Here is a 27,993-nt window from a genome sequence, read left to right on the forward strand (position 1 = left end):
GTTGCGACCCAGAAAGCTGTCTGTGAACAAATGCCAGCTCTCTCGGCCTGAAGCGAGATGAACGCCACACCCCATAGTTGCCTTTGACTGGACTTAACCGTCCAGGGAGCCTTTACCTTACTAGGTGGCATGGGGACTGAGCCCAGTGAATTCAATTGTCTCCATCATGCCACGGAGTGAGAGAGGGTAAGTGAGCATTCAGAGGCTGCTCCTTTTGCCTGCTCCCTCTTCATGACCCTGCTGTGCCACCCAAAGAGAATGTGCACAAACAGGTAAAGCATTGCAATCACAGGCAGTGGGGTGGTAGCAACCAATCTTGGTGCCATCATGCTGAGGCAGGAACAACTGCTTTCTCCTCTTACCTATCCTCCTTCGAGTGGCAAAACAGGAGGTGTTAGGCTCGCAGCAGTGAATTTCCATCATTGCTTCACCCAGGAGAATGCAAGTGAGCAAGTGAGAGGACAACGTGGCTGCTCCATCTGCAACCAGCTATCCATGCTGCACTGCCCTGGGCAAGGTTAGCCAATGTGGTGCCCTCCAGGTGTTGCTGGACTTCAGCTCTCATCCAGCGCTGATAGGTGTCCATTTGGACCAGTAGGGCAGAAGGCAGAGACAACAGGAAGTAGAGTTAGAGCCAGCTAATTCTAGTTTTGCCTCCATATTCCTCCCAACCAAGTTCCTAAAGGGTAATGCCAAGAGGAACGAGGAGCAAGCTGGAAAGCAGTGCCACCCTCTGTGTCTTCTTACCTAGAAGGTCTCTTCCCCCTATCCAGCCTCTTCTCAGGACATAGAAAGGGAGGCGAGGTTGCGATTTAGTCTGCCTGTCCTCCCTAGCAACAAGTTCCAACTGGCTGCTTTCCCTTCAAAATAAAAAAATGGCACTGTTAAGAACACTTGACCCCCACCCCCCAATTCACATGCTAAATACAGGTTCCATGGTTTCAGCAATAGTGCCCATCCCCCGGTTTTGCTTGCTATGAAGAGTTCTGGAGAACTTTAAACCTTGCACACCTACTCTGCAAGCTTGGCCTGTTAAAGGTATTGCCTTAATGTGTCCTTTAAGTAAAGAATAAATAATAATGATGATGCTTTCTTCCAGACACCCCAATTATTGAGCATTTGTGTGCACAAAGTCTGCAGGGAGGTGAGACGATGTTGGCTATTTATTGAGCATTCATTCTAATTTGTTTGCAGTGACGTTATACAATATTGTGTCAAGAAACCACTGTCCCACTTTCCAGTGTGTTTTCCCGTCGCTTTCCTTACGGCACAGAAAGTATGGTTAGCAAGAGCAGCAGGTCGGCTTTTGCTGCACAACCTGAATTTGGCAGTGACTGAATCCCACCTGAAACAAAGCGAGCCTGGAAGTCCCCTTAATGTGTGTGGCTTGGTGCTGCGTTGCACCTGCCCGAGTGACCTGCCTGATGCCGCTCTCCCCCCTGCCCCTTGCAAACACCTCACACCTGTTCTTTTAGAAAAGGAAGTTTATTAGTCATGCTGCTCACCAGGATGCAGTCTTAGAAAAGGAACAATGCAGCAGCTTGGCACAACCCTCCCCCTGCCCCTTGCTCTCTCCCCAGAGTGGTGTGTGGTCTCTGCCCTATGTGTGATGGCCTTAAGAAAAGTCCAAGCATATCTGGTACTCTGGGCACTCCTGTCTTCTCCCAGACGCAAGATCCACAGCAACGTAACAAGAACAGAAAGGCTCACTGGAAACTCTAGTGTAGTGGGAGCTTGCACACTCCATGGTTGAGTAAGAACATCCCTATATACACACACACACACACACACACACACACACACACACACACCCACCCCCTCTACCTCCTTACCGGGCTATGGATGGCTCAGCCAAGCTACTGGCTGAGTTGCTAGAGCAGGCAGCATTGGTATAGGTTGTGGTGGAAATGCTGGGCATGGAATGGTGGAGGTACAGTGTCACTAGTAGGTTGTTTTAGGCTCTGGACTTAATGGCCTTTTTTGGCCTTTTAGCTTATATGGCAATGCATTACTACTTCATTGCTGCAGGTGGCAATGTGCATTACTTGTTTCAAAATATGGTAAAGCTGCCTTTGCTAGGTTTGGGGGCCCACCTGCTCCAAAATCTGCCCCAAAATCTTGCCCTGTTGGCACCACTGCCAAGGAAACCCTGGCAGAGTTCGCTGCTGGGACCGAGCATGCTGCCGACTTTCCCTCCTTAATCCCACAGGGGAGCGTGGGAGAATCGCAGCAGGAGGTGGGGAAGAGGGGGCTGCTCAACCACTTCATTAAATTGGTGGACCAGAGATGTGTGTGTAGGCAGCTGCATGTGTTGAACACCATGGAAAGAAGCCTCTTTTTGGTGGTGCTTGGGGGAAAAGTGAGGCTTCAGACTCACCCACAAACTTTTAAAAAAAGAAAAGCCCAAAGAGGTAGCTATAAGGAAGTGTGGGGAGTTTGCTGACAAGCACCTTACCCACACAATGAAGATGTCTTGGGTCACTGAACGCCCCCTCCCCACAGCCCTCCCCAAGCAACAAGTTCAGTCACTATAGTGACAGCAAACCCATATGGGTACCCCATTGGAGAGCACCCAAATAGCAGTGCCCGAGTTAAAAATGGGCTGCTGCAAGTCAGTCTAGCAGGAAGGCACAGATGTTGACCTGGAACCCAGGCACTGCAGAAAGCCATCTTCAGTGCGCAGGATCCAGCTCAGGGACAGGGGTTAAGGTGGCTGGCTAACCGAACAAGAGTTTCCTCTTGGCTCTTGCTATTAACACTTTGCCTGCAGCCAAAGACTCGCAATCCACCTTTTCTCTGTGCTCTCTGTTCTCTTTCACAGCCACACCTACTGGTCTGCCACTCCCCACCATGCCCTAACCCAGGAAATGAGCACTGACCACTGGAGCCATGTTGCAAGCATGGCTCCTGGCCAGACCCAGCGAACAGCCCAAATAGCTTGGAGAGGACCCTGCCTCGACACCTTTCCTCTCCTCTCCTCCTTCCAGCGTGCACAGTGGCAGCTGCTGTTCTTTCATGTGTGCAAATATAAGGCCCTTAGAGTGTGACTGCATAAAAAATAATCTCTTGAAAAATGGTTTGCAGGGTGCACAGACCTCCCTCTTGCACCATCGCATGGCATTACATTTGCATCCCTCCTCAGTCACTTTTCCTCCCCCAGTTCAGTAAAGTACTGTGCCAAACCCTTTCTTCTTTCAGTTCTGCACCACGCTGCTCTTCCTTCTGTCCATCTAATCTTGTCTTCTGGTCCCTGGAAGCATTCTTGAGCCCCAAGGAGAATAGTTAAGAGGCAGCATGCTTCTTGGGCATGCAAATGGATTGCTTTGCTGATAGCACCTTGGGGTGGGTGGGCGAGGGGTGTTGCCACAGCAGGCTGGCAGGCAAAGCAAGCTCTCGGTCGTAGGAATGGTGTTTGATGGATTGCTATGAAGTCCTGTGCTCTATATGCTGAAACAGAAATATACAAAAATGCACCTTCGTGCCGCATTTGGGGGGCAGGGCTGCAAGATCTATATATATATATTGTGTGTGTGTGAGTGCACACCCATGTGAGGCCAAAAAGGGGAAACGTGAAAGATTACATGGTCAGCTCTTGATGGTCTTCCAATGCCACTCTAGCCTCACTCGCTGTCACTCTTGTCTGCCAGCATCGTGTCCGCCTCTTCTTTAATATGCAAGAGGGTGCTCATCTCAGGGCTCTCACCCCTCATCAGATCTGTGTTCTCTGCCTCATCCCCACCAACCTCCACCATCTCAGTGGCCTTCACTTCCACCTCCCCCTCTCGGATCTTCTTGACATGGAACGTGAAAGGTGGTACTTTGTAGACAGCTGTCTTGGAGCGTGCATAGACCACATGGTCAGGGGTGAAGGACTTCTTCAGCTTCTCCCGGGAGGTCTTCATCTTCTCCCTGCGCTCATTGGTGACAATCTTGGTGCCCAACTTGTTCATCCTCTTCTCCAGGTTGTGTCGGGTCTTCTCCAGGTTCTGCTTGGTCTTCTCCAGGTTTTCTCTTGTCTTCACCTTGGTCTTTTCCAGGTTCTCTCTGGTCTTCAGCTTGGTCTTCTCCATCTTCTCTTTGGAGAAGGCCTTCTTGAAGTCATCCACTTTCCTCATGCCGCTCCTCTTAATGCGTTCTGCCCGTGACTCCTCAATAATCTCTTCCACCTCCACCTCTTCATCTGAGGAGAGCTCAATATGTTCCTCTTCAGGGTGCTCCTCATCCACCACGACCTCTTCCCCTTCTTTTTCTGTCTCTTTCAAAGACTTACTAATGCTCAGCTTGGTTGGCAGCTTCACCTCATCCTGCAAGACACAAGAATGAAATCATGAGATTCTTAATGCTGGCTGCCCCATTCCCTGTGCTGTGTGGAGAAAACAATCCCCACTGAAGGAGTCTTTAATTCTTCCCTACATCACCTAACAAGTGTCTCTTCTCTTTTGAGGAAGGGCTGAAGCTCAGAAGGTCCCAGGTTCAATTCCCAGCATCTCCAGCTAAAGCTGGGAACATCTCCTACCTGAAACTCTGTAGAGCTATTGCCGATCAGTGTAGACCAGGGGTACGGAAACCTTTTAGCTCCTGTGACCAGAAGTTTTTCTGGGCCAATTCTGGCAGGTGGCTAGGGCAACTGCTGCTTTCTTGGGCTGCAGAGTGCACACCTTGAATGGGACAAAGGAGTCGGTGATGCCCCTCATTCCATGTCCTGCACTGGCAATTGAATCATTTCAACACTGGTGATGGGACAACAGCCTCCACTGAACCTAATGGTGGCAGGCTAGTTTAGGGCAGATGTGGGGAACCTTTGGCCCTCCAGATGTTGTTGAACTTACAACTCCCATCATTCTTGGCTGTTGGCCATGCTTGTTGGGGCTGATGGGACTTTTAGTTCAGCAACATCTGGAAGGCCAAGAGTCCCCTAAACCTGGTTTAGGAGATTCACTGAGAATACTGGAGGGACTGCTGCTGCCTGAAGCTGTTTCTCGCTGCCTAATTGTAGGGCCTGCCTATGTGGAAGAAGCCCACCTTGCAGAAACCTTCTCCAACCCAGCACTGGCCCCACCACTAAAGGACTTTCTCCCTTTAAGACACCACGTTTTTCAGAGCAGTCCAATGCAGTATTTTGACCATGGCAAAACTATAATTATCTCTCCCACATATATTGTTACTGTTCAGAGCTATGAAGAATGTGATTGCACAAGTTTTGTGGCTACTTTCTGCTTATTGTTTGTGGCAGCATTTGGGAAAACATCCATCTCATCATGTGACATTTTGTGAACATTTTTTAGAGCTTCCTTTATTTCCAATGTACAATTTTGGGGGGCACAAGCTATACCAAGCCAATTTATATTGCGTTGTGTGCCCTGCTAGACATAAACCCTCACCAGTTTATATTGTTTTTTTCTCAGGCATGCTGCAAAAGCAGACACTTTCATAATCCTGATTGGACTATAATTCGTGGCTGATGTGCTGCATGAGGACTGATAGTTCACAGTGTGGGCAGACAGCCTATAATTGGATTATGAGCTACTAAGGTGCAGTAAAGTTAGGGGGAAATTGTTAAAATAAGGAACTATAATCAACTTTTGAGAGTGGCTAAGAGCAGCAAAACTACACACACACACACCCCGTAAGCCTCTTCCACCTCCTCCGCATTATTGTTAAATCTGTCTATCACCATCTATGTCCTTGACACTTTAAGAAAATGGGCACAACAGGTCCCTGTATCATGGAAGTTACAATCCATAATAAGCACAGGGAAACAACAGAGAAAGGAGGTGAAATAGTGGCAGGCCTATGCAGGACAAGAGTATGTGACTATTTCAAAGCATATGTACTTTGCTTTAAGTTACACTAAGTTATTGTTGTTGTTGTTTTTCTCCCCCTAATATTTTATTAAGGATTTTCTTGTTTTACAGAAGTAAGTGTAATGCCTTGTATTTTTTTTCCATGTAACATTTTTACAAATCCATTTCATTTGTTGTTATTGTCAGAAAATTTGTTCATAGTGGAGAATGACAGCATGACTAATATATTAAGTTTGTGGCACTTGCCTGAAAAAAATGCTGAAAGTCAAGGCTGCCCTCTGGTGCATATAGTCTGATATGGCACTTGCCCAAAGCAGCAAAAAAGGAAAGTGAGATGCTATGATTAGGAAATAATTCAGTAATAGGCCCTGAATAGTAATGGGCTCCTCCAGACAACCTGTTTATTGGGCATTCACTCTGATTTGCTTGCACTTGTTCTGATTTGTTTGCAGGACATTTATAGGACAATAAGCATTCACCCTGATTTGCTTGTTGTGGAGTATACACATCTTCCCATTAACCATCTGTTCAATCCATGCTTTCCAGTGCATTTCCCCATCACTTTTCTAGCTGCAGACAGACCTAGTTCTCACTGCATTGGTCATCCTAAGTCAGGACTGTACCATTTAGGGTGGGGGCTCCCATGACATGTACACTCTATCATGCAAAGAATAATAATCCTTTTATGCAGTAAACTCAGGGGGAAAGGTTCTAGCTTGGTCTCCTGGACATGCCAATCTTCTAGATGGGAAGATTTTTTTGCATGAAGCAACTCACAATTATGTTATCCTCTGCTGCCCCCTCCCAAGGAAGTTTGAAGTGGTGCCTCCTAGATATTGGGATGCCACCTCAGATCAGAATTAGACCAAGCCTTCTGCTGTTAATTCAACTTCTTGTTCTTCTCTGAACAGAGCCCGGCCCAGCCATGGTGTGCCTGCATGCAGAAGGAAAGCGTGCAGCCAGGCATGTGGGTGAGGAGGGGGCAGATTGGAACCGATATTGGTTTTCACCCAAGCAGCACATAGCGTGCATCCCCCGCTTGGCATTCTTGGGACACGCTGGAAATAGCCACCGCCGTACACAGCGTTGGGACTGGGGCTGAAAGATAGGCAGATTTATGACTCCTGGAATGGTACTATTTGAAAAGTAGAGGAGCAGGGGGGGGGGGAGGCAGGGAATTGCTGGGAAAAGTCACGAGCCAAGCCCAAGGGAAAATGAGGAACAAGGCACAGGAGGAAAGGCGACAGAACGTTGACAAGTCCAGGTTCCCACGCAGAAAACTTTTCTGCCTGATGAAGAACCTTGTGATTTCGGGAAACTTGAACATTTTTAAGTCCCTCCTCAAGTCTGTCCAGCAAAAGCCCAAACTGTCCTTTGTCCCTGCCTTTTGCAGAGGGAATTCCTGAACGAAGCAAACTCTATCCTGCTTGGAATTCCTAGTTAGGCGCTGGTAATTTGTCTGTTTCATTCTTTAAGCCGTCAGGCATTCACACTATCTGATTGCTATAATGCCGAAAATAATGAATTAGGATATTACAAATTTTAAAAACTGGTGTATTATGGTCTTCTCTGGCAACCTAATTCAAGCAGCTGAAGGGTGTTATGACTCCTAAATACTGACCCCAAACTTCTCCTTTGCTGTAAGCTACTATCAGAGCAGCAACTGAGTTTTCAGTTGCCATACTATTTGGAACACAGTGGGTACAATATAGCAGTGGTGGGTGAGACCATTTTATTTCTTTATTAAATTTGTATACCACCCTTCATCAAAAGATCACAGGGCGGTTCACAATTGAAGTTCAGCACACATCCACTATAGGCCTTATGGTTTAGGCCACTTTATGATCCCATTTATTTTTAAACCAATTCTTTTAAACAGTGCAAAAATTTATTCTTTTAATCAGTGCAATACTGTTTTTAAATGAAAGAGAAGTGTAGTGCTATTACAAAGTAATGCTGCTATTGTTTTATAAATGATTTTTTAAGAAGTCATTTCTGGTCACCACCCTTTCAAGCAACGTGACTAATGGCAGCGTTTCAACAGACTGGTTTTGGCTTCTTTGTTTTGCAGCAGTAGCTAGAATGCAGGCTTGACATGTGAGAAAAAGACCAAGCTGAAAATCCTCACGTATCTGTGAAGACCACTGGCTTGCATGGGGCAAGTCATTGTCTCACAACCTCACACGTTGGTTACAATAATAAAATAAGATAGCCCTAGGTAGCCACCTTGAGCTCCTCAAAGGAAGGAAAGGGTCCAAACATGACAAAGAAAAGCTTACAATTTGTGGGGTTGCATCAATACAGCAAAATGTCCAGAGAGCTGCACTGGTGTGGCAGGCAATGCAACTGAGGTGCTACATGGAGGATATATTATACAAGGCCCTGCAGGTGTTAAGCTGGGACAGAGCTACATTGCCCCGTTGGAAAAAGAAAATTAGGTCGTTTTGGTAGATATGATATAAAGGATTAAGCAAAAATGAGTTGATGAAATTGATGAAACAGAGGATGTTTAACTATATTATTTTAAATTAAAATACGTAAATGAAAATAAGGTTAGAGGGTTTGCTGGAAATACGATCTGAACTAGAATACAAAATTGGGAGGTGAGAGGAGGTCATGGAAATAAGTAAAGGGAAAAGGTTATGTAAAGGTTTAATCTGTTTTTGTTCTATTTTAACTCAATGCATTTTTATATCTTTTGTTTTGTCTTCTTTTTTACTCTATTTTATTGTTCACTTTTTTCTTGTTACTTTTTGCTTTGTTATGGTTAAATTTTTCTTTGTATTTTGTATTGTTTTTTTCCCTCTTTTTGTAATTTTAAACTTGGAATAAATATCATTTAAAAAAAAAAAAAAACAACAGAGCTACATTGCCCAAAGGGACCAGCACACTGACTGTCCCACAGTCTATGGGTGAATATGCTCAAACATGAGTCCTAATTCAAGGCAAGGCAGGCAACGTGCAGCAGCTCCAGATGGACTGAGCTACGGCCCTCGCTGCAAGCTAAGGCCCCCAATCTCACACACCTTTTCCTGGGTAATACAGTCCCAATTTTTTACAAACTATCAAAGCAATAGCAATACCTTCTCAGAAAGTTCTCTCACATTTCTCCATGCCTGGGTCCTCTCCAATGATATCTGCTGTAGACACCAGGTGTTCACTCCAGTCCCAATCATCTTGGGTGGTTCACAATGGGTTATTTCTAGCTTGTGGGGTGTGGGGCACCCCAACAGCCCTTTCCCCACATCTATGGGATATAGGGAGGGATCAGTCCTCTTGTTGGTGCCTTCTAAGGACTCCCAATGGGCACTCAAATGGCCAGGTTCCCCAATATCCTCTACCAAGAGTACTAGGGTGGTAGGGAGAGCCTCTTGTCAGGTCCCCCATGCCCTGGCCGAGAAAGAAATTGCACTGGAAACTAGAGATGGCTGTCTCTCAGGTCTCTGCTCCTCTCTTTCCTTCTCCGTCAAGTCAGACTTCTTCCTCTCCTGATTACTACCTCTTGGCTATTTAAACTTCTGAGCTCCAAGAGCCCTTCATTAGGTCTTGGTGGTGCCAGCTGCTCCCTACTCTGCTCTTCTTTTCAGCTGGCCTGACTGTCTCCTGGAAAGGAGGACTGGGGCTTCCTTAAAGGGGCAGCCATGGTAGAAGCCTGAGGATCTTCGCTGGAAGAAAAGAGTCACGGTGGGGCATTAGCATCACTGGTCATATATCCTAGACCTAGAGTAACTTTCAACAGTGTGTATGTGGCTACAGTGACACCTATTTTACAGGCATCCAGAGGATTGGGCTGGTTGCTTTCCCAATGAGAACAGAATCTGGTTCTAACATGGACTTTGGCTATTTAAGTAGCATAGTGATAACAGAATGTGTTGAACTAGGAGTTTAGACCTTTTTTCTCTTATGCATGGGTTCAGCTGGTGGCTGTAAGTAAGCCATGAACTTTCAGCCCCAACACAGCGATAAAAACACTTGTCTACCTCATAGGGCTGTTGTTATTGCGATAACATCTCAAATAATCTATCTGGCATGTAATCAAATGACTACAGCAGTCCTTCTTACCCAGGTCAACATGCTCTGACAAACTGTTTTTGGATATGGTGGTACTTTTAGTGTTGTCCTCGTCAGGTATCAGGCAGATATTACTGTTTTAAGGTTGCAGGTGACCTGTGTTTGCCAGACAAGCAGTGCAATGCCTGAGAAAAACCAGGTCCAGTGCTGAACTGTACAGAATGGCTGTGCTGGCTGCGGCTGATGGAAGTTGTATTCCAAAACCACCGGAGAGTACCAGGTTAGCAAAGGCTGGTAAAGAAAAACCCCATCATACAACAACAACGGAAACTTTAGAAATAGTTATTTAGTGGGATTTTGAATCTTGGATTCTCAGTTTCTGGCACTGAGAGTACCCATTCTACAATCAAACAGAGCAGAAGTGATTTTTCTAACCCAAACCCTCTGCTGTTTACTCACACAAGCTGCCCTGGTTTTCCAATCTTTTACTGGCTATGCAGCGCCAACATCTGCTTTAGTAATAAAGTCTGCAAATCTGGGACAAACTTCACATGTGGCCTCTGGGGGGAAAGGGTGGTTCTTCGGAATCAGGATATCCCACCACCCCCCAGCCCCCAAATCCAGCAAGGGCAGTCATTTTCTCCACAACAACACCTGCGAGGGCAATTCCTCATCTCCCAGAGACTCTGGCCACCGCTGGACCAGCAACACCAGGAATCACTTCCTTCCCCCGGAAGTCACACAATGACAGCCTGAACAAAAGCTGCCCCCCTCTCCAGAGTGGCATAGCTACACCTGGAAGCCGGCCATATCCGGACAGCTCTGATCCTTATCGGCTCCTTCTTGGCTTCACAACATTTGTGCAAGGAAGGGTGAGTTCCAAACACCCCCTCTGTTGCACGTAGGTCCCGTCTTGACTGCCCCCCGGCTTATGGCACACATGATGAACTACTACACCACAAATCATGGAACATGGTCTGCCATGCAGAGCAGAATCCTGATTCTGAGCTTTTGTTCTTTTAAAGAACTGCAGGTTTCAAGTCCTCAAGGTTTCAAACCTGCAAGTTTCAAGACCATCCATCTGTCAAGCTCTACTGTTTAAACTTAAATGGAAGTGAGCTATGACCAACAGCAGCTACAGTACTCAGCATTCAACAAAGTATGCAAGAATATACAGACTTATCCCACTGCCAGTGTGCATACAAACAAAAACTGGAGAGGGCACATAGTAGAGCACGAAACTCTTAATCTCAGGGTCATGTGTTCAAGCCCCATGTTGGACAAAATATTTGCATTGCAGGGGGTTGGACTAGATGACCCTCGTAGTCCCTTCCAACTCTACAATTCTATGATTCTAACACAACAACGCAACGGAAGTATTCTCAAAACTGGCATGAACAAGTGGGGCTCACTGTACTACCACATTTAAATTTGTGGTAGAAGGGGGAGGAAAAGGGATGGATGACCGGAAGCAGCACAGTCTTGGGTGGGGATTTTGAGAGAATTTTCTCTCAAAAAAACACACCTCTGATGGTATGTTTGAAATAGTCTGGCCCCCCTGCCACGCCCCCTCCCCAATATGCTCTGGGAACAGTTGGTACAGTCCACACTGGATTCTGAGTGGAAAAATTTGTGACTGAAACTGCTAAGCTAGAGCACACTTGACATGAGCGCATCCATGTGCACCCTAGACTGTGTTTTATCTTGTATTCTTATGCTGTGAACCACCCTGAGATATAAGGATGCAAATTTAATGATGATGATGATGATACAAATGACAAGCAGATCTGTTGAAGAGAGGCTCTAGCTAGTTTTGGTCAAGCAATTCCTGGCATAGTCCATTTCAGTTCTGAGGTTTCAAAACAACTCCTTGTCCTTTAGCAGTAAATTTGACCCAAAAAAGGATGGGTTTGCCAGGCAAAGGGTCTAGCATGGCATGGCCTGCAAAGTGGCAGTCTGGAACCCTCCCAGTCAGTCCACCAACAACTTGTGAGTAAGACACACAGCCTGCCACTTGGAAACAATAAATGTTTTGCCATGAGGGTACCCTTTCCACATGAGGAACCTCTGCATGTATGCCATGAAACCCTCAGCGCACTGCAGAAGGAAATTGGGGCCTGTTCCAGGGCTTGTACTTAGTTCACATGGGGCCTGGATTGGGTCTCATAGCCGTTACCTTGTGTGAACTGAGACTGTGCCCTGGAATGCATCCAACATTCCCCATGTGGCTGTGCATTGAGATGAAGCTCAGGAGTAGATGAGCCTTTTAGGGAAGCTTACCTGCTGATAGTGATGTCCCCACTGAGGAAACTTATTCGCTCCTGAGGAAGAGGAACCCAGGATTCCCTGGCAAGAGCACACTTTGAAAATTAGGAAGCAAGGATGCTAGTACACCATTAATTCCTCAGCTGCTGTTTGTGTGCGTACACAACCAAAGGCACAAAAGGGGACTGGAATCTACTGGGAGGAACAAGGAAGAGCAAATTGGCTCCTTTGTCCTGGAAGCAATATAGACTCAAAAGGGAGTGCTGTTGCTGACCCTCACTACCCCACCTCTGCTTTCGGCCGCACACAGAAAGGAAAGAGGGGAGTCTGGCTTGTGCACTCCAAAGTCCTTGATTTCCAGGTCCTGGGAAGGCTGGGTACACCTTTATGGGAGCTGCAAGGAGGCAAAGTAGAAGGGCTCAGCTGCGTATTGCTCCCTCCCAACTTGCGAGCTCCACAGGACAGCTTTCCTTCCTGCTTCCCCCTCCATGTGTTCCCCCTCCAAGTCCACGTTCCTGAGCAGTGAGTCACTGATCCAGCAGTCTTTATGGGCACACTCAAACCGCCTGGTTGCTACAACACATATAAACACTCCCCTTCATGTATAAAAGGCCAACAAGACACAAAGACGAGTGATGTTCCCAGCCTGGTGGGGCCTGGCGTTACGAAACTGGGGGTGGCGGGGGCGTAGGGAACAGCTAAAGGCCTGAGAGTGCGGTTGCATGAGAGAAGCAAAAACAGCGGCACCGTCAGCCCAATTCAGGCTTCAAGAGAAGGGAAGGGGCATGGTTTCAAACTCCAAATAAATATGGGCTTATCCAGACAGCCAGTGAACTTCCATCACTACCATATTTTAATCTTTGGGTCAAGAAAATGATGTTTTCAAAGCACTTGGGTCCTCAATGAGATCGAGCCAAATGTGCATATTCTTCTACAGTATCATGGTTGGGGGGGGGGATGTCGCAGCTCTGCAAACCTGGACCTTCAGTGATGCCACCAAGAAACTCCCTCGCCACCCATTTTTTGTGCTTTAAAAAGAAGTTTCCTTTTTGAAAAATAAAGAGTCAATGCAATGAATGAATAGGTAAATGCCTGAACTTTAAATATAAAATAAAAAGCAAAGAGTTGCCTGAACTGTATACAGTGGTACCTCCGGTTGCGGACAGGATCTGTTCTGGAGGTCCGTTCGGATCCCGAGGTTTCCGCAACCTGAGGACAGCTTCTGCGCATGCATGTGCGGGCGAAACCTGGTAAAATACTTGCAAGATTGCCATGCACGCATCTTGAAGTTTACGTAGCCAGAGGGTTACGTAAATCGAGGTTCGACTGTATTCACATCTGTCGTTTTAGTTGCAAAGCCAGACTTGTACCACAGCTGTGGGACGCTGTTTTTTGTCTGTCATCTACCTGTAATAGTTTTGTGTGGAGCTGAGAGGGGGGATATGGTTGTATTGCCATTTATTATGAGAGAGAGAGAGAGAGAAAGAGAGAGAGGGAAAGAAAGGGGAAAAAACAAACAGGGTTGTTGTGCACTCTGGCACTGAAGAGGGGGTGTGTTCAGCTTCCAAATAATAATGGATGGGAAAGAAAAGGGTCAAAGAATGGCATGGCACAGATTTGGTGGAGAAGTAACATTGCTTGTGTTCACCATTCCTTCCTTCCTTCCTTCCTTCCTTCTTTTTTTTTTTTTTTTAAAAAAAAAAAGCTCCTGTGCTGGACTGGTGCATTGCTGTACTGCTTGACCTGTAAAATGAGCTGTCAACTGATCAAAAGGGTTTTATTTATTGGATGGTATCCAGCTAGGTTTTGCTCTGAAATTAATGAATATGACTAATTTCAATGGGTCTACTCAGAGTGAAACTTAGTTGAATACCACCCATTGCTTGACTTTGACCCAATTAATAAATCAATATGCATTTCCCAAAACCTGAAGTTTAAGATAACTTAAAATTTACCGTAATAAGCAAAAGCTATTATCCATTTTTCCAATGAAAAACCAACCTTTCCCTACTTTCATCCCTATTTCATTAGTAAACCAAAACTACACAAAGTGTAAATTGGTATGCCAAATACTGTATATCCTTTGTGGGAACAGCAGCTGGGGGAGAGGGTATTCTGAGTGCAAAAACAGCTGGAGGGTTAAATGTTATGCACCTTTCCCCATCCTATATTAACTCATATCAAATTTGCAACTTTCTATAGATGCTTTTAATTTTAAAAAGAAAATCAGGGCACTGTTACATCTACTGTGCAAATTCAACTTTGGCCTTTACTTCCTAGGAAGCATGTTTAGTATTCCATCTCGGCTGCATTACTTTTCCTTATGTAGTTTTAATCAAGTTACATAGAGCTCACTTGGGCTTAGTCCAAGTAAGCATGCACAGTATTGTAGTTCAATTCTCTCAATGTTTACTCAGAAATGCTGTTGGGTAATGCCTACTAAATTAGTAGGCATATGACTGCATCCCTAATTGCATTATGAATGAATGAAAATACAAACTTTTTTTTTAAAAATGGCACAAGGTTTGCAGATGGGACTGTGGGAGAGTGACATTGCTTGCTGCCACAAATATCAGACTTATGCCTGTGACATTTGATACAACCAGGTTCTACACTACAATCGCAGCAACAACAGATGTGCTGTTCTCTGGAGGGTGCAGGAAAGAAAACCACTTTATTTATAGTTTGCCATCCATTCTTTCATCCAAACGGAAAGTTGATTTTCCCAGAAAGAAAATAAAGTACATGCAGTGCAGGAGAAAGGTATCACCCCTAGAAACAGAAACACATCCTGGAGAGATAATGTTATTGTAATGTTTTATTCTTTTATCTATGTGCTGCCTTGGAAGCTTGGGCAGCCCATAAATTCTCTACAAGAACAACAACAGTGATAAATAGTAGGCGTTTTTATCCAACCCAAGGGTGAATACTACACAAAAAACAATTTTCTGGGACCAAAGCAAGCTCCTCATTGGCCAATCTCTTCTCCAGATTAAAATCTTGATGAAGATTAGACAGACACAGATCTCATCACCTGTACAATCTAGCTATCCATCTGCCTACCTCTTCTCTTGCCCATCCCAGACCAGCAGAGTATGGAAGACTTCTTAAATGTGCATTTGGAAGCAACAGAAATCTGCTTGGGAGCCTGGCTCCTCTCCAGCCTCCAAAGGAGCCGAGTGTGAATTCTGTACTTCTTAGTCACAGCAAAGCACTTTATTGTTCCACATCCTCCCTCCTCTTTCCCTGGCCTTGCCTGCTAGGTGCGGCTTCAGGAGGGAGAGATTAAGGCAGGAATTTGAAACACATACGCCAGGAGGGGGCCTCCTATGCCCAGCCAGGAAAATAATGAGGCTCTTCACTCTACAGAAGCATCTGAAATCTGTGTTCCTCTCTCAGTGAGGGTGTGGTTGGACAGCTAAAATTCCAAACTGGAACAAGCCTACAACTGGGATCAGGCAGATGATAAATTTATTTCCTAGCAGCAAATGTAGCCGTAGGTCAGGAAACGCTCCAGTTTACCAAGATGACCTGCCCAGAAACAGCATATGTGAGGTTGCTCATTCTTTTCGCCAGATGGAATGTGGGATGTCCATCCAGCACACAGTTGCCAGCTTTGCTGCACCTGACGTGGGCTCTATATGCCTTTAACAGCTGCACAGCAGGCTTGAGGTTCAACAGGACCCTCCTTTTCCCATTGCTAGACCTCAAGGCTGAAAAGAGCCCTATCTGGGTGAATTTCTGCTTGATATGCATCTGTCAAAAATCACAGTGGCGTCATGCCCCTGAAGAACAGCCCACTCATTTACCTGTATGGGGTCAGCCTCAGTCTGGGCCCTGCTTTCAGGGAACGCAAATGCTAACACAAGGATTCCTAGTCGTTGAGTGTGAAAACAGCAGGCCACACCTACATTTAATGCAGCCTTGTATTTAAACACTTGCTGGCTGCTAGCGATAAGTGACAAGGAGCTGCATACAGACAAAGGCATGGAATTCAATGAAGCACAATGAGTGGGCTGGCTGAGGCAGAATGGCACACCCTTTCCCTCCTCTGGGCTCAGCACAGAAACCAAGCAGGCTGGCAAATGGGAGATGCCCTCCTTTTCCATACACCCCATAAAAATGCAGTGGACAGCTGCAGGAGGGGCAGAGCTCTTTTCAACTTCCTCTGTGAGTCCCCGGCAGGCTAGTAAGGGGTTTTTAAAATAAATAAAAACAGACTAGTAATTTTTGTGGGTTTGTTTACAGACCTGATTTAATAATAGGAGTTTGTTAAAATGATGCAAGAGATCTAGGGCCCCCAAACTTTTCTTCAGACAAGAAACTGGGCCTATTTTGAGCTTTGAACAGAACATTCTTTTTAAAAAAGACAAACAAAAGCAAAACCTTACAGTAGCTGACTTCTGTATAGCAAAGATAAAAGGTACAATGCAGAATATTCTCCTGCATAAGCTCGGGAGCTTCACAAAAGCTTGCTCAGGAGAACTTCCAGGTGGATTACTATTATGGTTCCAGTCACTGTTATTGTGCAAGGCAACCTAAGCTATAGGAGACAGGCCTCTGCTCTTAGGAGCCAACAGTTTAAATTTTGACAGCTGGATGGCTCAGATTTGCAGTCCAAAATTTATGGTGGGCACCAAGGTAGGGAAGGCTGATGCACACACACATACACACATAGCACGTTCCAGATAAAGTTCGTTAGCTTAGTTCTCACTGAAATCAATAGCCTTACATTAAGACATGCCCAATCTGTCCCAATGATTTCAATAGGAACTAGCAGTCCAACTCCAACCCACAGTATTTCAAATATGGTATTCTTAGGGAACCAGAATAGATCTGGGGTGGGATTACCCATCCGTGGATTAGAAACAAGAAAAAAACCTTGTAGAGATGTCTCTCAAAATCCCATGAAATATTTATTTTGTGGAGCTGAGTTAAAGAGGAGCATTACTTTCATTCAAACCTTTTGCTCAAGTACAAAGGCTGCCAAATATACATTATTATTTCATACTCAGGACCCAAAACAATCCCTGAAGAATGCACTTTAGATTTTCAGAAGACCCATGATTTGTCCAGTTTTAATTTTGCTACCTCTTGAATTTGATGCTGTCCAAAAACTTAGAGGAGCTGATTTCCATTTACGTGACCCCTTGGCACACACATTGCTTTGGGCAGGACTCTGCCGAGATGTGCCACCTTGCCAGGGCAAGCTAGTTTGCACGACAGTGAGGGAGATTTGAAAATGTCACTTGCCAGCTAACATACAGCAGGTAGATCCTGTTGCCAGGCTCAAAGCACACATGAAGCAAGGTGGCACCAACACTCGGACCCCTTCCCATGCATTGACCTCGGGGAAATGTCTACTTGGAGTGTCCAGAGCTTGTGGCCATTCTCAAACTGCTTGTACCTGTTAGTTCATCTTCTGCCAGCTCCCTAAGATTGCAGTAGCCAAACCAAGCAGTTAAGCAGATGGTGATGTTCAGGAACATGTTAGGGGGAAAAGGAGAAAAGAAGCTCTAGAGCAGTGTTCCCCAACCTTGGGCCTCCAGCTGTTTTTGGACTACAATTCCCATCATCCTTGACCACTGGTTTTGCTAGCGAGGGATGATGGGAGTTGTATTCCAAAAACAGCTGGAGGCCCAAGGTTGGGGAACACTGCTCTAGAGGACCTGAGAGGGTGTTTCTGGAGGACAAGAAGATATAATATATCCTTGTGTTCAGCTCAGTGGGATGAAAAGCACAACAATTCCTCAAAGGAATGGTGGCAGTCAGGTGGCGTGGAGAGAGGGGAATCTCCACCCTGGGTTTTAGACCACATAGAATTATTTCTCAGGAGCATCTACATTTGTAGCCAACTATAGGCTATGCATGCAAGAAAAAGCACATATTCATTTGAGGAAAGAGGGTGTGTCCGGCTTTTATTGATTGAAACCTAATTCTTTAGTTGCATTGTTTTGATCGTTATCATTTCTACAGTGAGTATGAGGAATAAAAATAATCATCATAAAAAGAAGGAGCAATGCAATCTTTGACTGTATCCATGAGCAGCCCTTTGGATCTTACTCTGAATTCGTCATGCCTGAAATCCGCTCCCACTGAGCTTCAAAATGGCTGCAGACTCCCTCCCATTTTCACGGAAAGATAAGCTAAAGCAACGAGAGAAGCTGTACCTTGTTCAAGACTATCAAACAGTGCTCAAAATTAATAAATAATAATAATAATAATTTCATATTTATACTGCTTTATAGTAAGAAAAATGGGGGGGGGTGTACCAGAGGGATCTTTTGTGAGAGCCCTATAATTGTTAAGAGAAGGCTATGGGAAGCCATGATTTGGCTAAAGTTGGTGGGGGCCAAGGGTGGGGCTTGTGGCCCTCCTCTCTTCCCCCCTTTTTCCCAATAAGCTGCATTACAAACTGAACAGTGCATAGCACCCAAGAGCTCCGAGTATCTTGCTCTCCTTTTCTCCTTCCCTTCCAGAGGCGACTATGCAAACACAGCAAAAAGACACACAATGGTTAAAGCAGAAGCCTCCTGCCCCGCCCTCTGGTCTACCAAGAAGCAAAAATGAACCAGGACCTCTCTGCAAGCAGAAGGAGCAGGGCCCTGGGTCTCAATGAGGCCAGCAGCCATTACGCAGGGGCCTGGTCAGCTGCTTTCAGAGTCTCAGGAGAAGGGGCTCAGTATGATCTGTGGATGGCTTTGCCTCCATTGGGTCAGAGTGGCTGCCTCCCTTCTCATCCTGCGCTGGTTGGGGCCAGGGCCCATTCTCAGAAGGCAAAGTCTCTTCCGAAGGCTCAGAAGGCTCACTGTCTTCCAAAAAGGGCATGCTCTCCGGTGAAAGGCCAAAGGGCATGCTCTCCGGCGACGGTCCACGGATGCTCTTGGGCTAAGATGAGGAAAAGGAATGATCAGTGGGCACCATCGAGGGTTCCAAAGGCTTCTTGGTAAGTACAGCCACAGCCGCCAGGCGCAGGCCAAGTCAATATCACGGCAGCAGGGATGTTGCGCAAGCAAAGGCGCCCATAGCAGCCGGGCAAAGAATTCCCTCATCCCCCCCAAAAAGTAACAGGCCCCTGCTCTCACACACCTATGTTAATAGGCATTTTCAGCCCACAAAGAAATGAAAGCTTCCTTTCTTGTCTCGCTGTGGACTGTTTTTACTCGCCACAGGTGACTTGCTATTCCAGGTCTGAACAACTTGTGATTCACCCAAGGTAACCACAAACCCACCACCAATGAGTTATGGAGTGTCGGGTGCTTAAGAACCCCACCCTGATTTTTGCAGGCTGCAAAAACAGGAGGCTTCCCTTCCTGTGATTTGATGTTTTTCAGAATTTCCTATGTTCCGCTACTAAGTGCCTTCCTTCCTCATTACTGAAGTAAATGCTAGTCTTTTTTCTCATTTCACCTGACCACATTTGTGCCTGCTTTTATCTGTCAGATACTGAAGGTTGTTTGGAGGGGCAGGGAGGGTCTTGGGGATAAAAAGGAAAGAGGTTGTGCTGCAACCCTAAAAACTTGCAACCGAAAAATAACTTTTATTTCCTTCTGAAAATTAATGCACTTTCTGCTTCAAATGCCTATCCCATCTTTCAATGCAAACCGGTCAATTGACTGATTCCGGAGTTTCTTTCTCCTTCTCCCTGAAGCTATCCATAACTCACAAGACAGCCTGCAGAAGGTGGAGTAAGACACACACGCCCCAACCTAAGCCATATCTGCCTCAAGGTGCAGACTAAACATCCTGTGGCATTCTGTTCTAAATGTTTAATCTGCTTTTCCTTCCCCCGACATGATACAAAATCAACAAAAGCCTCCTGCTCTGGTCTTTGTTCTGTTTTGCAGGCATTGTCAGGTTTGGAATTTACTCCAGGAGCCTGAAAAGGGACCACAGGTAGGCTTGGTTCCCTTTTGTAACAAATGCACCTAGAATAAGACTTTTCAGGGAAGTATGTTTTTATGCAAAAGTACTTTTTAGACTGCCCATTTCCTCCGGTAACAAATGTCTTCCCCAAATGGCTTTTCTTCACTTGTTCTTTTCTCTACTTTTGGTGCATTTTGCTTTCTCGTTTCTCCATCTCACATAAATCATGGAGCTAAACCCCTGAGTACAGCCTCAGTGTGATGAATTCTCACTGTCCCAAACTGTATTATAGCCAGAGAGCACAGCGAAGAGCGTGTGCATGTGGGTGCTCTCTCTTGCTCCTCTTTCTCTTGTTATAACCTGTCAGTTGATGTCAAACAATAGGTGCCTGCTTAATGGATAGTGCAGCTGCTCTTTGTCTAAAGTCATGTCACACCCAATTCTAAAATTGTGGTGGGGCTGAAAATCAGTTTTGCATGGCAGTGGTTGCAAAAGGCATGGCAAAGTAAAATAACTTTTTGATTTGGTGAAAGAGCTGTTTTCAGGGACACAGGGAACTGCCTTAGCAACTCTCTGGGGATGGAGACAGGAATCTTTCCCAGCTCTGCTTGCATATGCTGGGGACTGAACATGCAAAATACACTATTACTGTGCTGTGCTCTTTCCTCCAGGGTTTAGGGGTGCTAGACTTCTATTGCTTTGGAATTAGCACTGATTACCTGTGCCTATGCAAAGCCTACTCAGCTTGTACATTTGTTGAAAGAGAAAAAGTGTACGAAGTTACCATATGGTCCCAGTGCTCTGGACTCCAAAGGAAACTGGTTCAGTAAAACACGGCTATGGAACCTGTGGCCCTCAAGATGTTGCTAGACTCCAGGTCCCATCTGCCTCAGGCTCCATGGACAGTTGTCAAGGATTATGGGAGATGTTGTCAAACAACATTTGGAGGGCCACAGTGCCCCCATCCTTCATGTAAAGGCTTCCCTGACTTGCCCTGTTCCCAAGGAAGGGCTGCTGAATTTACAACGATAAACAATGCTGATTGAGAGGATAGAAATAAAATGGCTCCATAAATATTTCATTGAGATTGATAGCAAGCTCTTTTGATGTCTAAAGTTTGGCAAAAGATACAACTTTGTTCATGGCTGGAATGAGATGTAATTACTTCCAATTGAAAAGTGTGCTGCATTTATTTCTGTAGGCCCGCAAGTACTATTATTGTTGTAGCTGTCGTTATAACTTAGGTACCACTATGGCACCATGCCCCACTTTTATCCTCTTCCCAACTTTATCTTATCTTGAATACCAATGGGAAATGTTGCTTCCTTCCATCAAGCTGCCTTGTTCTGAGCCAATTTATTGCTGCACCGCACAATCTGTTTCAACAATGCAAACAGCATTCCAACAAGGCCATGTTTCCAGCCTCTGTTGCTTTAAAATAAACAGCAAGAGCAGCAACATGTTAATAATAAATCCTTCAGATTCTGCATTCTACGTGGGCAGAGAAACAACGCTATGCATCTAGATACAGAGCTTTTTCTTCATTTAGAAATTTGAAAAAGTAACCTTTTTTGCTAGCAGCCAAGGATTATCATGAGATACTGCTGTTTAAATGGTGCCGATGGGAACCATGAAGCTGAATTCTCTGGGTGTCACTGGGGAACTGCAGCTTTGAGGCCACGAGTGAGTCCAAAAATAGATAGAACAATCCCAGGGCTGGCTCCCATGAGAGGGCACAGGCATGGCCTTATAGGGCCTTCTGCGGCTCTAACTGGGATGGATTTTTACGACCGAAGGACAAAAACTCATTCGTCAAAAGCACATTGCAGCATCCAGGAGTTGCAGTTGTTCTTCTGACAAAGAGAGGCTGCTGTGTTACAGTAAACTCCAAAGTGAGGAGGGGAGAACAGGTGGGGTGAGGTTGCCTTTGACACTGCAAACCACATGCCCGAGTGTGTGAGCATGGGTGCACATGTATATCACAGAGTCCATATGCAGGTTGGGCCAAATCATGGATTCTCTCTGCAGTTTTGCTCCTGTTGCATATAGGACAAATGAAGAACCATCTTCTTCTCTTGTGGAATTGGTGTGGAAGTAAATATATCAGAACAGATGAAGGGTTTGCATACAGGAGTAATGAATGACTGTCATCAAGGTTGTGTGTGTGAATTCAATACACGGTGTAGGTAAGAGAACCCTGAAAATCTCCAAGAATTTTGTCTGCCTTGTGGTTCTGCTGGAAAGTTTGAAGAGGTGCCGGCAGCCCGACAGTAGTTCACAGCCAAAGGGAGACTTGGGGTGCAGCTTCTGATGATCAAGGATGGGTTTTCGGCAGCCCATATTGTTCTCTCTTCCTCTTGATTCATGGCAATCGTCTTGCAGAGAAAGTCATTCCCTCACCCACCTACACTTTTGTGTTTACACCAAAGAAAGCTTCTTCGGCATTCTTGCCAAAATCATAGGAATGTTTGTAAGTACAACTGTCAGATTACGTGTGGCCAGAACAAATAGGACATGTAGACAGAGATCTAGAAAGACAAACTCTTTCTCCCATTTGCCTCAAGCTCCCACCGCTGCCTTTAAAAGTGAGAAGGGGTCAGCCCCTCTGTTTTACCGTAAGCCAAGGATGCTACTACCACCATCACAATGCAGAGGGAAGAGAAGCAAGGAATAATGGAAAGATGTGGAAAAATAATTCCATCTCATTGGCATCTAAACAGCACTACCAAAGACAGGAGTCAAAGACTGTGAATGATCTGGAATTCCAAATGATCCAGGCAGGAAAACAAGCAGCATTTCCAAGGAGTCAGCACAAGAGGTACTCATAACACCACCTACTCATTCCAGATTGAATAAATCCAGAACAAATGCCACACCCTGATTCTATTTTCACAAAGGAGCAATTCACACATTGCATTTTGGAGTATTATCTACAATGTTTTAAGTGTGCACCCTTCAAATTGTAAAGATTCTGCAGACGTATTGTACCAAAATCATGAATGCCAAACCTGTGTTCAGTGATAAACCAGGGTTTGCTATTGGGTAATTGCAGAGGTGGGGGAAACACTTTCAACATGAGGGCCACACTCCCTTCTGAACAAGGGCCAGATGGCAATGGTGGGTGGTATCAGAAGCAAAAGTGGCAGAACAACAAATTTACATTTCACCTTCGTATGCTAGGCTGGTTTCTACATACCATCACACAATCTTCTCTATCCTCCATCCAGGCCAGCAAGAGGCATTATCAGAGTTGAAGGGCATGTTACAGCCAGGCAAAAATATTTGGGGTGCAAAACAGAGCCAGTGAGGGCTGTGGCCTAAGGAGAATTCGAAGACTCAGCTTGACTCTCAGGCCTGTGTGTGTAATGCATTAAAATGCCCAAATGCAGACAGCAGTTATTTCAAAGTTTTTAAAGAAGGGCTCCTCAGGACTGTCTACTGTGCTCTACATGCTTCAGACTCTTATTTTTTTAACAGAATCATTGTCAGTTGCAGTGTGAGTTGTATAGGCAAGGTCAGGTGGCCTGGGCCTTAGAGACAACCAAAGTGATGGTGACAGAACACAGTAGAAGTAGAGGGCAGACCTTGGCACTCCTACCTGCCAGTCCTCACTCCCTGTACTCAAGTAGCCTTAGCAAACACCAGGCCATACTCAAGGCCGCATGAGCTTGGTGCATGTTGATTTGCTAATTCTGACGAGGGCATGAAGCAACAACGAAAGTGCGTCCTGCAGTGTTCAGTCACACCCGTGCAAGCAGCTGCTTTAATAAGTTCTGAGGAAATCATCCGCCTCTGATGTGGCTGATAGTAATAATTCACCCAGATCATGGCACCAAACTTGCTCTGCCACCCCACTCCCCAGTATTCATATAGTGCCCCACCTCCACCCCACTAAGTCATCCTAGATGGGATTCTCTGAAAGCTCGAATCAAAAGCATAGATTGAAGGCTGCAAACTCTGCTGCCTAGAGTTTTCAGAGTGTTAGTCCTATAGCTGCAGGACAGGGAATGTTAGTATTTTAGCAGCGCAACCCAATTCTCGCCCCAGATGGCAAGCTCTGTTCAGCGTGCAAGACAAGAGTAATTCTGAAACAAAACAAACAGTGCCAGAAGCATCCACAGCAACAGTACAGGCTGACCTCAGTGAGAAAAAATCCCCCTTTGAAAGCAAATCTATTTTCTCCCATTGTTTGAAAAGTTGTTGCAACAGGGCAAGGTTCTGGTATATACACCGCCAGCTTTTCCTAGGCCCCCTACAGTCCATTGTGATTAATCACTGTGTTATGGGGCTACGTGTGAGGGAAGCGCTTGCTCTCTATTTGCTTCAAAGGGCAGCATTTAATCATTGTTCCTGCAGCCCTTTATGGCGTACAGCAGTCCTTCGTGATTCTAATTTCATTTTCGCACCACCACAACCCTGTGCCATCACTACATTTCCTTCATTATTATTGTAGGCCTGCAGGGTTGGCCATCATTATTCCCATTTCAAAGATAAGTTAAAGGATGTTTACGTGAGACTATATGCATGTGACTCTTAAGGGCAATGCTGGGATATGAACTCCAGACTCACAATATTTCAGCCAACGGTTCAGCCGCTGGAAAATGCCAACACTCCACAATGGGCAACTATGAGGTGGCTACTCCTACTAAAGCCAACATGGTGGGGCACTGGCTAGAGTGTGATATCTGGAAATGGAAATCCTGGATTCAGGTCCTTAGCTCAGTCATGAAGCTCTCTGAGTGGCTGCAGCAAGTCACCATCCCTCACGCTGCAATCCTATACAAGCTGTCCTCAGAGTAAGCCCTGTGGAACTCAATGAGACATCAGAATATGCCAGCAGGTTTCCGCTGCGAGCCTCTCTTATATCACAAGATTGTTGTGAGGTTAACATGCTGCTCTGAACCCATTGTAGGAAAAGTGAGATATAAAATCTAATACATATCAAATAGAAATAGTAGGCAGCATTGCAACTGCATATAAGGAATGCTGCTTTGTGGAGGTACAAGGAAAGGCACTAATGGCTTCCATCTGCATGGCTTATGGCTTTCCAGTGGTTCTATCCTTATCCTGCCTCCCATTGTCCCCAAAAACAAGAAAATCCCTGTTGTCTCCAATCATGAGGTAGAAATGAGAAAATAACATGATCATCATAAAAAATGAAGATACCATTTGGTCTAGTGGTGTGATACCAGGATCACTGAATAATCACTTCAGTAAGTGTGGATTTTGGGATTTTTCTTATGGGCCAACATGGGTAGGACCCCTTATATTTTATTTATCTTTTTTGTGATTCAAGACATGTCAGCTTACTGGGATGTCCTTGAATATCTTGAATGGCCAAAGGAAAAATGGCAAGGTGGGTGGAAAACCCATTATCTGCATGGCCTGAGAAATTTACCTCCTGTATATCTGATCAATATCTGGTATTCACTGAGAAAATAACATTATAATGCCAATGCTAAACCAATTCTATGCAGGCTTAGTCAGAAACAACTGCCACTGAGTTTAAGGTAATTCACTTCAAGTTCCAGGTAAGGACACATAGGGCTGCAGCCTTAGTATATATATATAGTATATATAGCACTTTTGATGGGAGTTCTCTATTGCACACAGGGCTCTCTGAGGAATTCTTAAGAACCATCCTGTACTACAAGTTAATATTATTATTCCCATATGACAGAGGCAGGTTTTAAGGTTTGTTACCTGTGCATTGTCACCTAGTTCCCCCAGGGATGAGCTGCAATTTGAACTAGCTCCTGGCTCATTCCCTTAACCACTATACTGCACCACAGTAACCCAACATCTAACAGAACCACACCCATGTTCCCTATTGAGTTCATTCTAGGGGAACCAGACCCTGAAGGTGCTTTACGGAGTCCAAAGTTTACTATCCCTGCACCTTCACAACTTGGAACCCCAGGCTCCACTGTTCAAGAACCTATTCAAGATCAGGTTGCTGATCTGGTTTCCACAAAAACCCAAGAGCATTTTGCCACCACCTCATAACTGTTTAGACTCCAGTGAAAAGGGAGAGGAAATATCTCAACCAAAATAGTATCTGTGTTCATATTTGTAAAATGCCCTGAAAAATAAAACAGCACAGACAGATTTTCCTTTCTATTCCCTCCTCCGTTGGCTGCTGCATGTTCCATTTCTCTCTCCTCACTCCTGCACAATTTTCCTACTGGTGGGGCCTGAAATTCCCTCAACATAATCTACAAGGCTTCCGATAAAGTGTATTTATAAATCTGGTTTGGTGGTGTTCATAACCCTTATATACTGGAGTATTCCCGCCTTTGAGGCATGATATAATTGAGAATGCTCAAGCCGTGAATCAGAGGGCTATATCCGTCAGCTACTTGCCAGATTCCTCAACCAGACATAACTAGATCCCCTTTCATGTTGCGATAGTAAGAAACGCAGCTACATTTTTGTAGGTTTTCTGTCCTAAGCCGTGTGTGTGTGTGTGTGTGTGTGTGTGTGTGTGTGTGTGTTTGTCCTTACAGGACAGGGCAACCTATCTCATAATGTCCTACTTCTCCTCCAACACAGGTATTAAAGGCCAGACCGCCACAGAATAGGAAGCATGGTTCAGAGCTGCCTATTTTGAACTGTTTGATATTAGGAGGTCTGTAAGGCTAGCCAGCAAACGTGTTAGAAAGAGGACTGCAAACAGCAGAACAAAGCAACCTCTCACTGAAGTGGTGAAAAAGCTCCAGGGCCTGAAAGGTCAGGGCCAAAAGAATCTGTAACCCACACTGCATCAGATTTAGTTTTGCAGGGAAAGTAGAAAGCACAGACCCAAGGGACAGAGAGCTCTGACTTAGCACCAAACCTGCAGAGTCGGAGTGTGCTCCCTGCAATGCTACTTCTCTAACAGACAACTGTGAAAATGTGTAATTGCTTTCCCAAATGATTGCCCCAATAAGCACATTTTACAAGCCGAAAAATGGATTTCCAGGCTTTGTAGCTTTAAGGACACTGGATGGCTTTCTACTGCCACGAGACAACAGGTTATCCCCCCCCCCCCCAGCTCCCTCTACGGTTCTTTGGCAAATTCCTGCAAAGTTTGCACTGGTGTAGCATTTAAGGCGAACTCTGGAATCTTCGCAAAAAAATTGGGCAATACATTTGTTCTCTTTAGGATTCCAGTGATGACACAAGTCCTGAATTTCCTATATATGGCGAGCTGTAGCATGGGAATTTTGGGAAGCCCCATATAGAAGGCAAGAGGCGCCCTCATGCTGGACGGTCTTATGCACCAACCGAAAAAGACACAAGCGGGAGAGATCAAAAGGTGCCTTACCTGGTAGATCATGACTTTAAAGTTCCTGCGCTTCAGCAGCTCTGCCTCATTAGATTCCAGCTTCTTGATTTGGCCAGCTTGCTTCTCCAGGTTCTGCCGAACAGTTTTGACGTTGACACTGACCTTGCGGACCTTCTCCAACATCTTGTTGACCGTATTACTGGTGGTGGAGTGGGCCTTCGTGAGCTTAGCGAGCTCCCCTTGGATGCTGGACACCACCCCATCCATCTCCTGCTGCCTTTCCTCCAGCTGACTCTGGGTCAGCTGAATCTGATCAACAGCTCCGATGATCTTGTCCAGAAGGGTAAGAACCATAACACCATTGATCTGGTCAGATTTGATGGGTTCTTCGGTCTCACCTGCTGGCTCCTCCGAGGCCTCAGAGACTGTTGGCTGCTCGACGATCTGGAGGGTGGTGTCTGCCATGGTTGCTCAGGAGTCCTGACTAGCAGAGCCTGGAGAGGTTTGACACTGCAGGGACAAGAGAGAGAGAGAGAGAGAGAGAGAGAGAGAGAAGGCGAGGCTGAATCTGAGATCTCTCAGATCTGGGAGGCGAGCCAGAAGCCAAGAGCGCAGTGTGTGGATGTGTGCTTCAATTGAAATGGCACAACCCTTGCAAAGCTGTCCGGAGAAACTGTCCTGCAAAATTTTCCAAGCTTCCAGGCCATTGGCTGACTCCACCTCAACTGGAGGAAAGGAGCCTCTTGCCAAATGCCTGGCAGACCCACCCCTTTTTTTCTG

At 45.5% G+C, this 27,993-nt stretch overlaps 1 protein-coding gene and 2 long non-coding RNA genes across 3 annotated transcripts in view; all 3 read right to left on the reverse strand.

Annotated features, from left to right (window-relative positions):
* Positions 1–27,993, reverse strand: part of LOC308462180 — a 366,258-nt gene that overhangs the window by 2,361 nt on the left and 335,904 nt on the right. The gene's annotated exons all lie outside the window — the stretch shown is intronic.
* CAVIN1 (caveolae associated protein 1) lies at positions 1,146–27,980 on the reverse strand. The gene is made up of 2 exons (XM_080979468.1): positions 27,253–27,980; positions 1,146–4,304 (listed from the first exon to the last, which is right to left on the reverse strand). The coding sequence occupies exons 1-2, from the start codon at positions 27,676–27,678 to the stop codon at positions 3,621–3,623; spliced, it is 1,110 nt and encodes a 369-aa protein (XP_080835594.1). The 5' UTR covers positions 27,679–27,980; the 3' UTR covers positions 1,146–3,620.
* LOC308462179 lies at positions 14,884–23,779 on the reverse strand. Its single transcript, XR_013979048.1, has 2 exons — positions 17,750–23,779; positions 14,884–17,596 (listed from the first exon to the last, which is right to left on the reverse strand). It is a non-coding gene; the product is annotated as an uncharacterized lncRNA (long non-coding RNA).

Source organism: Podarcis pityusensis (genome assembly GCF_964106645.2).
Source record: "Podarcis pityusensis genome assembly, chromosome: 13".
Lineage (NCBI taxonomy): Eukaryota > Metazoa > Chordata > Lepidosauria > Squamata > Lacertidae > Podarcis > Podarcis pityusensis.